This window comes from Myotis daubentonii, chromosome 9 (genome assembly GCF_963259705.1).
Source record: "Myotis daubentonii chromosome 9, mMyoDau2.1, whole genome shotgun sequence".
In the NCBI taxonomy this organism is placed as follows: domain Eukaryota; kingdom Metazoa; phylum Chordata; class Mammalia; order Chiroptera; family Vespertilionidae; genus Myotis; species Myotis daubentonii.
In genome coordinates, this window is record NC_081848.1 from 41,330,556 (window position 1) to 41,345,997 (window position 15,442).

Consider the following 15,442-nt stretch of genomic DNA (forward strand, 5'->3'; position numbering starts at 1 on the left):
TAGGAAGAATAGAAATTAAGTCTTCTTTGAATATCTGGTAAAATTTACCTGTGAAGCCATCTGGTCCAAGACACTTGTTTGTTGAGAGTTTTGTGTGTGCGTTTTATTTTCACTAATTCAATTCCATTAGTAGCTATTGGTCTTTTCAGATTCTGTTTCTTCATGAATCAGTCTTGGAAGATTGTATGTTTAGGAATTCATTCATGTCCATTTCTTGTTGTCCTATTTGTTGGCATAATATTGTTCAAAGTATTTTCTTATCCTTTGTATTTCTGTGGTGTCAGTTGTCATTTCTTCTCTTTCATTTCTGAGTTTATTTGGACCCTCCCTTTTTTTTCTTGTTGAGTGTGGCTAAAGGTTTATCAATTTTGTTTCTCTTTTCAAAGAAGCAGCTCTTGGTTTTATTGATCCTTTCTATTGTTGTTGTTTTTTAAGACTATTTATTTCCACTTTTATATTTATTATTTCCTTCCTTATACTCACTTTGGGCTTTGTTCTTCTACTTTTAGTTCCTTTAAGGTTAGATTGTTTGAGGTTTTTGTTGTTATTGTTATTTCTTGAGGTAGGCCTGCTATGACTTATCCTCTTAAACTGCTTTGGCCATGTCCCATAAATTTTGAGTCATTGTGTTTTTATTTTCATTTGTTTCAAGGTGTCTTTTGATTTCTTCCTTGATCTCATTGTTAACACATTCATTGTTTAGTAGCATGTTTTTTAGCTTCCACATTGTTTGTTTTCTAATTTTTCTAAAAAAATGATTTCTAGTTTTATACGATTATAATCCGAGAACATGCTTGATATCATTTCAATCTTCTTTACCAAGATTTGTTTTCTGTCCTAATATGTGGTCTACCCTGGAAAATGTTCCATGTGCACTTGAAAAGAATATATACTCTGCTGCTTTGTGTGAAATGCTCTAAAAATATCAATTAAATTCATCTGGTCTAGTGTGTCATTTAAGGCTGCTCTTTCCTTGTTGATTTTCTGTCTGGAAGATCTATCCGTTGATGTCAATGGGGTTTTGAAGTCCCCTACTATTGTTGTCAATCCCTTCCTTTATGTCTATCAATATATGCTTTATATATTTAGGTGCTCATACATTGTGTGCATAAATGTTTACAAGAGTTATAACCTCTTGTTGATGTCTTTATCATTATGAAATGCTCTTCGTTGTCTCTTGTTACAGCTTGGTCTCCAGCAGCTCTCTATCTCACTCAGCCACAATCCCTGCTGGTTTCCACAGCCATTTCTGTGGGGACTTCTCTTCCTGGCATAGAGTTGTGGTCTAGGAAGACAGGTCTGGGACCGGGAAGCCTTGCTCCTCTCGAGGGATCTCCACAGCTGAGATATACCTCCTGCTTCTTAGCCACCACACCACAGGTATGGGACCTGCCTGTTTCATGTCTCTGCCCCTCCCACGTCTCTACATAGCCTTTTCCTTATATTCTTTGTTACAGAAATTCTGTTCAGCTAGTATTTAGGTAGTTCTCAATGGTGTTCTATAATTTAGTTGTAATTTTGATGTGGTCATTGGAGGAGACAACACAGCATTTACCTACTCCACCACTGTCACCAGAAATTATCTATTTATCTTTAACTTTTACTATAATATGTCTTGGTGTAATTTTGGATTCATCTATTTGGACCTCTCATGCTTCCTGGACCTGGATGACCGTTTCCTTCCCCAGGTTAGAAAAGTTTCCAGCCATTATTTCTTCAAATCAACTTCCTGCTCCTTTATCTTTCTTCTCCTTCTGGGAACCCCTATAAATGCAAGTGTTTGTGTGCTTGATGTTGTCCCAGAGCTTCCTTAAATTATCATTTTTTTGAAAAGAAAAAAAAAAAGTACTTATATTTTGCTGACTTAATTGGTTGATTTCCATTAGTCTGTCTTCCAGGTCACTGATTCTTTTATCTGTATTAGCTAATCTGTTGTTTATTCTTTCTAGAGTATTTTTCATTTCAGTTACTGCATTCTTTAGGTCTGCTTGGTTCTTTATTAACTCTGTTGTTTTTCCTAAATTCCTCTATTCCACTCTCAAGTTTGGTGAGCATTCTCATAATCATTTAAGTCTTTGTCAGGCAAATTATTTCCATTTCATTAGGGTTTCCCTGCCCCCACTCCTCCTGCCCTGGGGATTTTTCCTCCTTTTTTTTACTTGAGAACTATTCTTCTATCTTCTCATTTTGTTTGACTTCCTATGTTAATTTCTGTCATTCAAACAAAATAGTTATCTTTCCCAGTCTTGAAAAACTGGCCTTGTGTAGAAGTGATCTCTATGTCAGTAGTTTTGACAGGCAGGTTGGAGCCAAGAGGGGGCCTATGAAACTGGTGCACCAGCCTATTGGGCTGCAGTTCCTCCAGGTGGGGAGACCGGGTGCATGTAATAATGTATTGATCCTGTTTGTTCCCTTTGTTCAGAGACAAAATGTGTTTGGGCAATGTGGCTGGGAATGCACTGTGGCAGTCTTACAGGGCTACTGTACCTGGAGAGAGCTCCTGCTCACTCTGTAAAAGTAGAAAGGAAGTAAGCAATGATGCTCACCAGCACTTCGGATAATGGAGATTTTCCACAGATCCTGGAGAACTACATCTCCCCAGTCTTCTCTATAAGACATCTCTCATTTGTTGTGAAGTGATCTTGTGTAGAAGCAACATCTGTGTGGACTGTGTGCCAGGTAGTTATGGCAGGCTGGTTGCAGCCAGGCAGATGCTTACTGTGCATGGGTGTTGGCTTGCCCAGCTGGAGCAGCTCTGGGCAGAGAGACCAGGTGCATGTGGTGACACCTGGTTGATCCTGCTTGTTCCCTGTATGGGCCAAATGGATTCTGAGCAGTGTGGTTGGGTACGTGCTACAGCTATCTTGCAGGTATGCCAGAGCACCTGGATAGAGTTCCTGCTCACTCTACCAAGGTGGAGGAGGATGTCAACAATGGCGCTCACCAGCTCCTCCAATCCTGTAGAGCTCCAGTGTTTACCCTGCCTTCTCTACTTGGTTTCTTAATTCATTTTTATGTGCAGAAGGTGTTCAATCAGTCTTCAGTTGTCTCTCAGGAGGAATTGCTCTCTATATAGGTGTACATTTCAGGTACTCGTGAAGAGGGAGCAAGTTCAGTGTCCTCCTATGCCACCACCATCTTGTACCTGTCCCAGTTGTCACTCTTAAATGAGAATCAACTTGTTACTCCTCTTCTTAAAATTAAAATTCTTCACTTGGAATCATATTTTTCAAACAAAATCCAGACTCCTTAGCAGGAACCCCAACTTCATTTCTCAATAGGTTTTCTCCCTATTCCTAAATTCAACAGTCCATTTCCCCCCAAAAGCCATACTCCTCTGCCTGAGAAATCCTTTGAGCCTTTGCTTGGTAAAATCCTACTCATCTTTCAAAAAACTGCTTGGCTTCTCTCCCCTAGGAAGACTTCCTCCACACCTCCTCTCCTATGAGCTCTCAGAGGACCCTAACTTGTCGCTGCACTCACCACATTATTTTATATTACTGGCTTATCTTTTCCACTAGTGAGGACAGGGGAAAATCTAGGATTCTATTATATCCTCTAGTAGCCAGGTCAGAGGCCTGACACAGAGTAGACACCCAATAAATGTTTTAATGAATAGTAAATACAGCCATCTATAAATCTCACTTTCTTTCAATTGGAAAATATCCAATCTCTCTAAAACCTTTCCAAAATCAGACCATTGTGTTCCCCCTTTGACCACATTTATAGCCAGAATGATGCCTCTGAAAGACTGTAACATCTGGGTCATATCCTTGATAACATTTCAGAGTTCGGAGCTAAATGCATCATTTATGACATCAGGAAGGAAGCCACCATTAGTAGAGCACCCATGTGCTGCCATTGTACACTAAGTGTATGCTATACATTATTTCAGTCTTGACAATTCATGGTAAGTCTTTTTAGCTTTTTCAGTAAAGAACCTGAGGCTTAGGAATTTGCCCAAAGTCACACAGCTAGCAAGTAAGGAAGCCAAACTAATACAATGTGCAAGATCAGGACTAAATTTTCTTCTAAATGAACTAAAAAAATGAGTTTGGCTGGAACTAAGATTTCCCACAGGGCTGAAAAAATGACGAAGGCAGCAAATAACTTGTCCATCTCAGACTATGGGTATGCAATTTTTAACAATATAAACTAAAAAACAGCCTTGTTCCTGTTCAGTTTAAATAACTGCACACTGTTGCCATCCTGTCAAATAACAGACTCATCAGACATTCAGTTTGAACTATTTTAAAACAACTTCTCAAATTTATTGAACTCATGGGATAATATGGTAGAGTTTTGCGTAAAGAAAAAAAAAAGCCACCACTTACTAAATCTTGCAGACAGCTCAGAGGTTAGGCAGCATATTGGGCACAGTAATCACAGGATCACTATCACAGAATCTGCATTTTCCTTTTAACCAGCACCAGAGGTTTCCAATTCTAAGTTTAGTTTACTACAGATCTCAGCATAACAAACAAAAAAAAAGACTGAGTTGATTTTTTCTTTACTTCAATTTAGAAAAATGACCAAAGGCAATGACAAAAATATCCATTTAAACGGGATCCCTCTCTAGAAATTTTTTGTAAAGGTCCAGGCTTTCCCTCTTTTTCTCCATCCTTCTGGATTTAAAAAAGGAGAGGTTGGAATATGCCATCCTTTGCTTGCTACACAAAGCCTCTGCCTTTACAAGTCCTAGATGTAATGCCAGGACTCATCCCCCAAACCTCTGGGCTTAATCAAGTCCATGGGTGCCTGGCTAGAGAGCCCTCGGTGACTCCTGCTCAAACTGCTCTTAATCCAAGGTCCCTCACAATACTGACTTTAAACAGTAGATGGCTGACTGCTCACTTAGGACACACACCAGGCCAAGATGGAAAGAAGTCAGACATCCCTTGTCTCTTCGCAATGAATCACACCAGCAGCCAAGCCTGTGCTTCCTCCCCAGAGCCCACTGCGGCCACTGCCACACCACCTCCATCCACTGAGCTCACTGCGCAGCCAGAACGGAAGCTGTTAGAAGTTATCACTGCAACAGATGATTTTCTTGAAGTAACAAATGAAAATATTTTATTTAATAGCAGTTTAGTCCTACTAACAATTCAGTCTCTCCATCTCTTTTGGGGGAACCTGGACTTTTAGGCAAACGGGAGGGTTAAACATACAGAGGAGCAACATCTGTATAATGTGTGCTTTTCTCTCTTCCTCATGACCTTAGGAAATTCTTGTTTCTGAACATTGTTTCCTCAAGAAGAAATTTTCCTTAACTGTTACATACTGCATGTGGGAAGGGACAGCGGGGAGGAGACAAAAATCCTAAGAACAGTGTAAAGTGCGCGCTGTGTCAGCAACAGGACCCGTCCTCTAATGCTGTCAATGCTGACTCTAGGTAATTTCTGGTGGAGTTGAATACATCGTTACGTTTCTATTTGCGCTCCGCCTGAGCCTTTGCCCTAACCACTAATTGCGAATGAAGGTCTAGAGAGCTTTTGTTAAAGTGGTAAAACACTAGTGAGCTGGTATGCAGCCAGGTGTCAGTGTACTTTATAATGGAGGAAAAGAGGATTACAGGGAGATTTCTGTTTCAGCCTCAGTCCAACCACGATTTAAAAGACTTACAGAACACGGCTTCACACAGAACTGTGTTAGAGGGGAAGGGATGATAAGGGGAGTGGTAAACACATCCAGTAAAATTCAGGGATTAAAAGTATACCCACACAAGTCCATGGAATACAAAGGAGCACAGAGGAATACTCCCTGAGCCGTAAGTGCATCAGGGCACAAGGTAGGTCGGGTGCAGTGATTAGCCACTAAATGGCTTCAGTGATAATGATAATTCTGAAACCTGTCCCATTTTTTTTTTTTTTTGAGAAATTCTTCTCCTGGACAGGTCAAAGATTGTGCTTTAAAAATGTCATTAGAAGGTAACAGCTTTTTAAATAGTCTTTTGCCTCTTGCTTCCAGGTGATTTCTTTTTGGTTAAAAGCCAGTAGTATAAACCTTTCAAGATGGAAGAACAGTCTTCTGACATAGGTGAGGTGAGGCGCTGGATGAACTTACACAGTAAGTGAGAGTCTGTATGTCTTGGTCGTCTCCCTGACCATCCACATCTCTGACCCACAGAGACAGCAGTTCATTTCCTCTGGAAGAAGCCAGTAATGGACACTTGTCTATTGGCTTTGCCCAGAGCAGCAGTCCCTTTCTTGGGGCCCTTTCGTTCCTCTTTGGGCTCTTTTTTCACAGTCATTGCTGGGGGTCTGTGTATGGAAGATGTCTTCATCTTAAGTTCTTCTTCACTATCTGTGCAGGATTCACTTTCGAAGACTTTTTCAGTCACTGGTAAAATAAGGGGGAAAAAAATGAAACATGAGTGGGCTGAGTCATTTAGAATACTATTCTATCAAAAGAATGAGAAGTCTTGTTCACCCAGATCCCCCCGGACACTCTGATCAAGGAAGGTGTGCTCATCTACCACCAAAGTTTCCTCCCACTGGGAGATCAGATCCAGCCTCAGGTAGCAAGTATGTGGCATCTTGAGATCACAGTCTCTAGTTGGGGTTCAGAATCAATACTCACCCTTATTCCCTCACTGCTATGTCCCATATCTTAATTTATTTAAATATATTTTTATTGATTTTAGAGAGGAAGGGAGAGAGAGAGAAACATCAATGAGAGAGATCATTGATTGCCTGCCTCCTGCACATCCCCCACTGGGGATCAAGCCCACAACCCAGGCATGTGCCCTGACCAGGAATCAAATGGCAGCCTCCCGGTTCATAGGCCTACTTTCAACACTGCGCCAGGCGGGGCTGTCCGAGGCCTTCATCATTTGACTGCCCCAGTCCTGCTTTTGGGTCTTGCTTGATTTCCTGAGCTTTCAGTGGTGCTTGCCTCTTTCCACTGATCATTTTCCTGGTCTTAATCTCTGCTCTATTTGCCAGTTTTGATCCTGTCTAGTCTCTGACTAGCTCTATCCTGATGTCACTCATTCTCTGCACATCCTAAGTACAGAGAATTGGAGATTAGTTCAACTGTTCAGTTCTTGGTTTTGAATGACTACTAATTAACCCAAGATTTATGTGGTCTAAGTTTACATCATAAAGAGAACTGTCCCAAGCAAATTCTATCAGATGACAAACTTGATAGTTTATTTTTAATATATTTTTTATTGGTTTTTTTACAGAGAGGAAGGGAGAGGGATAGAGAGTTAGAAACATCGATGAGAGAGAAACATCGATCAGCTGCCTCCTGCACACCTCCTACTGGGGATGTGCCCGCAACCAAGGTACATGCCCTTGACCGGAATCGAACCTGGGACCTTTCAGTCCACAGGCCGATGCTCTAGCCACTGAGCCAAACCGGTTAGGGCAAAACTTGATAGTTTTACGGAAGGACCATGATACAATGAGAACCAAAGTTACCAATTCTCTTACTCCCTATCAACCAAAGGCATATTTTACTTTTCCCTCTGCCAATAAAACTCAATGAAACCTGCCTAATGAAAAGCATTATACTAGTGAACAGACATTATAAGAAAGCCCCAAAGGGCACAGACCATGTCGCAGAACTGATGAGGTGTCTCTCTAATATTATTGCAATGTATATACCAATACAAGAAACAGAACAATGCCACCTTCCTGTGACTTTAGAGAGCTGAAGCAGCTGTATAACCAATGTCATCTAAATTCTTCCTCAGCCTTCCTGGTTGCAGCAAATGATGGTAGCAAAACATCTTTTCTTAGCTGAACAGAATAACCCAATATACATAATAAAAGCTCAGGTGATTAAAGTGAAAGGTATTTTTTCCCATTTAAGAACAATGATAGTTTTAAGCTTGTAATTACTGATCATTTCTAATAAAATATATTAGTCACATTGTTCTACAGGCATAAGCATTGGAATCAACATATCTATGTTCTAATTCCTAGTCTGCCATTTATACAATTTCAAACTTCAACGTGCATCAGAATCACCGGGAGGGCTGTTAAAACACAAGCTGCTGGACTCTGTTTCCAGAGTTTCACATTCAGCAGGTCTGGGGACCTCGTCTTGAGAGTCACTTCCCTTTCCTTCCATTAAGTGGGACTAACACTGCCTCAGAACATACAGATGCAGGTAGTAATCTTTGGTAAGCATCCTTCAATGCTATTTTCTCCCTCGCAGTGGGCTATGCTGGTGGTCAACTGGCTACTCCTTCACTTTATTCCCTCTGATGTCATTAAGGTTGCATAATTAACAGTCCCTTCCCCCAGAGTTGCCAGGATTTGTCATTACTTTCAAAAGCCCAGAATTTACTTTGCTGACTCCTGCCAACTTAGAGGCTAAAAACACTGATAAGCATTAAATATGTATTAAGTGTTCTCAAAGGCCTTCCTACTCAACTTTGTTCCACAGACAAGAGGGCATTAGAAACTCCCATGAGCTCATTAGAAATGCAGAATCTCAGGTTCTACTGAATCAGACTCTGAATTTTAGCAAGGTTTCAAGTCATGCATCTACTCAAAGTTTGAGAAATGTTGCTCTAAAATACTTATGGAATTTCCTTGATATACCTATTAGTTCAGCAATTACAATCCCATAACACCATCCCCATCTTGTACGCAACTTCAAAAGCATTATGTAACTAGGTTACTGGAACAAAATTAAAAGCTGTTATGTATTTACTCAGTGTCTCAAAGTCTGAAGAGCATCTATACAGAGAGAAGAAACAACTTACTAATTGCTCCTTCATAAGCTATATTCTGTATTCAAATGGCAGCATGTCTACAATATTAAGCTCCAGCATAATTAGCTCATTATTTCATTACTTATTAATGAAACCACTGGTTGTCTCATTGCCAATTTTGCACAAGAGATTGCTTGGGGGTGGGGGTTAAAAACCAGTCAGGGCAACACAGAGTATACCTTATGAGCTAAAAGGAACATTTTCTATACTCAAAGCTGTAGCTACTTCAAACTACAGGACAAAAGGGATTTTAAGTTAAAAATACAGGATCTTTATTTTAGCTGAATAACAGGCCATTTTTCTCAGATACCATTTAAAAAGCCCCGGTTTGAAAAAAATAAAAAGGCCCATTTTGCATGGGTTAAACATCAGAATTCTTTTCCATCAACTGTTTTGCTTTAGAAATTCACCTTGTCCAGAAGTCCACCACAAACTTATCAGCCCCTGCAGCAAACCCACAGACCAACCCTGATCAAGCACAGGACAGGGCAGGCCACTGTGCCGATACATCTGAAACAGTCTGAGCAGAGAGAGGAAAGCAGAACTCCTTTGTTGGTAACAGAAGCCAAGATTCATTAGGTTGAACTTGGACTAAAAACCTTAAAAAAAAAACACACCAAAAACAAACAAAAAACACCAAACTGCTATGTGAGCATAGTTTTCATTGTTGCATCCAAGGCTCTTAAAAGTCTTGTCTGGAGACAAGACTGCAAAAAGGTCCACATCCCATACCTGGCCAAAACTTGAGTACAGTTTTTGAACAAAACACAATAGGTAATTAGCCACAAATTCCCAATGAACACTCACAAAGATTTGACATTTTTATTTTGGAGTAGAAGGAGAAAGAAACTAGCATTGATGCTTTTGTCCTCTTATAGTTAAAAGAAATTTAAAAGAAAATACATATATTACCACCAACAGTCAAACTAAGAAGCTTGAAAATGCACTATTAGAAGACTCAAAACAAAAAAGACTACTACTCAAAGTCCAGAATTCATAGGCTCACAATAAATCTGGCATTGCAAAGACGGAATTTGCACATGTAAGGAATTTTATTCCCCAATCACATGCTACAATTAAAATGTCAGAGGTCTTTTCAAAGGAATGGGAGGTGGGACATAATGAAACCTGGTTCACAATTTATGTCCTCACTAGTTTTAACAACCACAATGCCTAGGAAAAACTGATTCTTCAGCCAATCAATATTTTTGAGACAAAAATTTGAACAAGAAAAAAAGTAAAAAAAAAAAAAAAAAAAAAGGAAAAAATACTTCTCTAGGAGAACCAACCTGTGGCAGGTGCCACAGGAGAGAAGAAACAACAATTATGGGCTAATCCAACTAACAACAGGTTTAAGAGGCTCACCCATAACTCTTCCAAGTATAGAAATATAGTATTAGGATCTGAGCATCCCATCAGGCCAAATCCTAAAAGCCCCACAGAAGTCTGGTTCAATTGTGGAAAAGGTACAACAAGCTGAAACATGGCCGAAGGATAAGCCAATGACTCAAAGCCTGAATTCTTTTCTTAAAATTGAAGTACACCACTGTATACTGTAAAATGATAACCACTGTAGGTTTAGTTAGTAGGTAGCATCCATTATCTCATATAGGTAAACAAAAAGAGAAAGCAAAAGTTTTTTCTTTGTGAAGAAAACTCTTCAGGTACATTCTTAACTTTCATACACATCGTACAACAGTGTTGACAGTATCATCACACTGTACATACATCCCTAGTACTTACTTATCCTGTAAGTAGAAGTCTGTGCCTTTGACCACCTTTTTCCTATTCCCCCTGCCTCTGGTAACCACAAATCTGATTGCTTTGTCTGAGCTGTTTCTTTAGGTTCCACATGTAAAAGAGATCATACAGTACTTGTCTTTCTCTGTCTGATTTATGGTTAGCACAATACCCTCAAGGTCCATCCATGTTGTCACACATGGCAGGATTTCTTCATGTTTTTTTTAATACACATATTTTTAATGATTTCAGAGAGGAAGGGAGAGACAGAAACATCAATGATGAATCATTGATCAGCTCCCTCCTACACATCCTGTGCTGGGGATCGAGCCCACAACCCTTGACTGTTCAGTCCACAGGCTGACGCTCTATCCACTGAGCCAAACAAGCTAGGGCTTCATGTTTTTCATATGGCTGAATAATATTCTGTACACACACACACACACACACACACACACACACACACACACACACACACCAACTTCTTTCTTCATTCATTCATTCATCTGTCAATGGATACTTAGGTTGTTTCAAAGCCTAAATTCTGTTCCCCTCTAGGCCTCCATAAAAAGCACATTCTTTTACCCAGCATGGCTTACAAATAGGAAATATTAAGGAAGTGAATTGGAAGAGTCAAACCTCTATGAAAAACAAATGTAACAAAATACCAAAGACTCATGACACTCTCTTTAGTCTAATCATCTGTACAAGCTTCTTTTCCACTGTTCAAATGTATAAAACGACCATTCTAAAAAAACCAATGTTTCTCAACATCAATGATAACATCTTAGGCTGGTATTGTAATTTCCATCTCGAAAGTGTTTTTAGATATATTACCTCACCTGAATCTTCACAATAACCCACATGTAGGCAAAATGGAAAATTTACCTCCATTCCATAGATCAAGAAATTCCCCACCAGAGGTGACAACTTTCATCCAAGATCTCAAAGCTTATTTTTATAGTGTATGGTCCAGACAAGACCAGGTGTTCTACCTTCACTTGTAGTGGTCTCATACCATGCTATTCCAAGTGTGGGCCACAGACAGGCAGCACCACCGGGGGTGAGTCACATGCACACTCAAGTTTGAGGCACGCTGCTCTATGAAGGATCATGGTGCCTATCCGTGGTAATAACTACCTGTGAATTTAAACCCAAAATGTTTCTTACCTATGCAGCCTTCCTCATCCACAAAGGTTTTAGATTTCATCACCCGCTTTCGTTTTCTTTTGTTTTCTCCACTTAAGCTCTGAAAGACCAGAGGTTATAATATTAAGGTGACCAATAAAACTACAAAGAAAAATAGAAGTTTAATTTATAACAAGCAACCTCCAATACTCCATGATGGTAAGCTGAACGAGGAATTCTACACATTTCCTGTTAGAGGACCAGCCCTACCACACAGACAAGTTACGGTAATTTTATGTGCAGGCTTGATGTTTCATTGTTCATGAGAAGTAAAGTAACATATTGAGCAAAAATCTGAGTTCATTCAGCAACATACTTTTGTTCAGCAGTGCAGGCACCATGGGTTAAAAAGACCAATAAGACAAGAACCTTAATGGAGAAGACAGACGGGAAAATAGACGATTTTTATAAAGGCATTACTGGAGGGCCGAGGCAGGTATTATGGGAGCACACAGGGAAGGCCCCTAAACAGACCAGAGATTTCCACGACATCTGCCCCTGCTGTAGATACTTGCTATTTCAGCCTTGACACTGTAACATAGGCCTGTCTAATTTAGTCTCAAACTGGTATTTTACTTTCCTTTATCTCCACTGGTCTTTAATCCCATATGCTCTTCAGCTAATGAAGAAATCAATGCAAAATTTAAATGACAGTCTTAATACAATGAATTCAGGAAAAATGATAGACATAAAGGAAAAAGAAACTTGTCAGCACCCATCTTCTCAACTCTTCATTATTTACACTAACAGATACAGACAAGATGCGGCTAGAGATCACTATAAACTACATTTCCCCATTTGTTGCCGGCTTTTCTCATCCAGCCCTTTTCCAGAAGAGTAACCAACATGCATAAGCTGTTTGTTCTATCTTTCACACACTTTGCTCTGATGCAGGCAAGACCTCATTTTGCACAATTCCAACGGGAGTTGGGTAGCACAGCAGCCCTGATGCTGGAGGTCATGGAAAACAAAGAGCTCCCTCTGAAACTTTGACCTACAGCTGAAATCTCATGTCAAGTGAGAAGACATATTACCCTGTCTTCTTACAACCTATAGGAGAGAATGAGACAAGAGCCATCTACTGGCACTTGTGAAGTATACAGCAGAGAACAGATTTAACACAGCAGTTTTAGGCCCTTGGGTGAAAAAGAACACATGGAAAGGTAGCCATCCCAGTAAAGCTGTACCTTGACAGGAGGAGGCTCTGGCTCAGTCTTCGTCGCTGGTTCAGGAGGTGGAGATGCAGGAGGTGGTGGGGATGGTGACTCAGCTTCATAAACCCCAGGAGAATCTGGTAGGACTGAAATTATGAAACAGGCTTAGGTAAGAGAACTACAGGCACTATCTGGTACATCGCCTTCTCCACTGGCTCAGTTTCCATATCCAGCAAAGGACATTTTGCAGGCAGCAATTCATGACAACCAAGGACTCTGCAGTTACATATCTCTACACAAATATATCCTTAAAAAATACATATTTTATACAAAGAAAATTAGAGAATCAAGAATCATTAGAGCTGGAATGTACCTTAGAGATGATCTTAGCTAAATCTTATTTTACAGATATGTCAGGTATGAAGTTGTTTTATAAATATCCGCTGATCACCTCCTATGAGTCATGTATATCACATTGTTTCACTTTATCCTCACAACAATCCTGAGACAAATATTATTATTCACACATTAGAACTGAGTAAACAGAGGTTCAGAGAGGTTAGTTAGACAAGGTCACGAGCTTATAACTGAGGCAGAAGGTTTTAAAGCAAGTCCATCTGATTTCTCAACCTTACTACTCCAACTATCCCATGCTGCCTCACCATTCAGGACCAGACATTTCCTCTTAAGATCAAGTAAGTGGAGATCATCTCAGATCATACCCAATGTCCCATGCCAGAGTCTTTGTGACTGTGGTCTGAGGATTCTTTGCAATCACTTGAGATGTTTGTTAGACTGAAACTTTCCAGCTGATGTTAAGAGCATAAACTTGGGGGGCGGGGGAGGGGGGTCATCTTTGAAATGATTACAATTAGAGCTCTAACAACTAAGACCTGCTTATTATGCTGTATGGCAAGTGTGGGGAACATCTGACCCATGGGCTATATAAGGCCTACGAAATTATTTGGTCTGGCCCCGCCAAGGTAATAGGGGTGAGTTAATTAAATGTTTGACCCAATATAGCAGGCTAATTTTTAAGTTGATAATTTTATATGGCCCACAAATTATGTTATAAATATCCAACTGGTCCTTGGCAAAAAAAAAAAAAAAAGTGCCCCACCCCTGCTGTATAGGAACTATTTCTAGTGATGGCCCCACTGATGAGGCCAGTTTTGCTATACTAAGAACACTTTTCTGAAAGAAACACTGCTAAAGAAGTGATATCACCGAGAGGAGAGCGCCACCAGGAGGATCCCATCATTTCCAAATAGTTCCAGAAATAGTGGTCTTAGAAGGCCCATGAGAGGGGAAGTGAAAATCCTCAGCTGACCTATTGCTTAATCACCACAAAGAAACTGCTGGTCAAGGGACTGGGTAGCTGCTTAGCCACACCTGCTCTCTGAATCTCCTGGCTGTATTCAAATTCTTAGCACAAGTCTTGGATCTGAAATCCTCCAAACTGATTAGCTCAGTGTTAAAAATTATGACTGGAGGGTTCAAGGCCAAATGACCTAAAGAGGTGAAGCAGAACGAGAGCCAAAACAAAACAATAAATATACACTTCAAGTATGAAATGGGCCCCCAAACTTTATAGGCTCTGGGACACAAGAGAGAGACATAAAAAGAAAGTGGTCCAGTTATCAACCCGGCTCTGGGAGGCTAGAACCTGATGGGTGCTCAAGCAAGCAAAAGGCAAGTTAAACCACAGAACCAAGCACTCATTTTTTCTGACCTATAACTATTAAGAAAGCTGTGTCCCAATGTGTTAGAGTGGTAGGAGAAAAGTTTATGCAGTAAGGAAGCCAAAGAAAAGGAATTCTGAGTACCCACAGTAATAAACTCAGGAGTACTTACTCAATTTACAATTCTGTTAAGTACCTGACTTAAGCAAGGAAAACACTTAATGCTAGTGGCACCTTCTAAGACCCCTTTTTCACTTCAATGTATGAAACTGTTAATCTAGATTCCCCCTCCAGACTCTAAGCTCCATAGAGGTATAGGTACCATGATTTCACTGGCACTGAACACACAGTAACAATAACTTCTTATTTTTAAATAAAAACAATTATTTTCTGAACTAAATCTGAGATGAGGGGCTTCTCTGTCAAGAAGATTCAGCATATACCTCCCTCTTCACTCACCCCAGAGAAAAACATCATCAACACTAATAAAAGAGAAAAATGGTAATTGGCATACAACAATACCCTTTTCATTGGCTAATCAGGGCTATATGCAAATTAACTGCCAACTATGATTGGCAGTTAACTGCCAACTAAGATTGGCAGTTAACTGCCAACTAAGATTGGCAGTTAACTGCCAACAAGATGGCGGTTAATTTGCCTATGTAGGCACAATGCAGGGAGGCAAAAGGGAAAGCAGGAAGAAGCCCCCAGCCACTGACAGTGATCGGAAACCCAGGGGGGAGCTAAGAGCTGGGGAGCAGGGCAAAGGCGGCCCTGGGGCCGCCTTTGCCCTGCCCCCCAGCCATGATCGGAGAATCAGGTGCCTTTGCCGCCCTGGCCAGTGATAGCAGGAAGTAGGGGTGGAGCCAGCGATGGGATCTGGACACGGTTGAAGTTGGCAGTCCCGGGAGCTAGGGGTCCCTTGCCTGGGCCTAAAGCGGAGCCCACGA

At 40.5% G+C, this 15,442-nt stretch overlaps 1 protein-coding gene across 5 annotated transcripts in view; it reads right to left on the reverse strand.

The window, feature by feature from the left end:
- Positions 1-5,056: 5,056 nt before the first annotated feature.
- Positions 5,057-15,442, reverse strand: part of POLD3 (DNA polymerase delta 3, accessory subunit) — a 59,063-nt gene continuing 48,677 nt past the window's right edge. For 4 of the 5 annotated variants that reach the window (XM_059708446.1, XM_059708444.1, XM_059708442.1 and 1 more), the window contains 3 exons: positions 12,844-12,956; positions 11,639-11,717; positions 5,057-6,339 (listed from right to left, as the gene is read on the reverse strand). In XM_059708446.1, coding sequence (XP_059564429.1) covers positions 6,137-6,339; positions 11,639-11,717; positions 12,844-12,956 — 395 coding nt within the window. In that variant the 3' untranslated portion in view covers positions 5,057-6,136. The remainder of the gene's footprint in view (positions 6,340-11,638; positions 11,718-12,843; positions 12,957-15,442) is intronic. The other variant, XM_059708447.1, reaches the window with a different exon arrangement.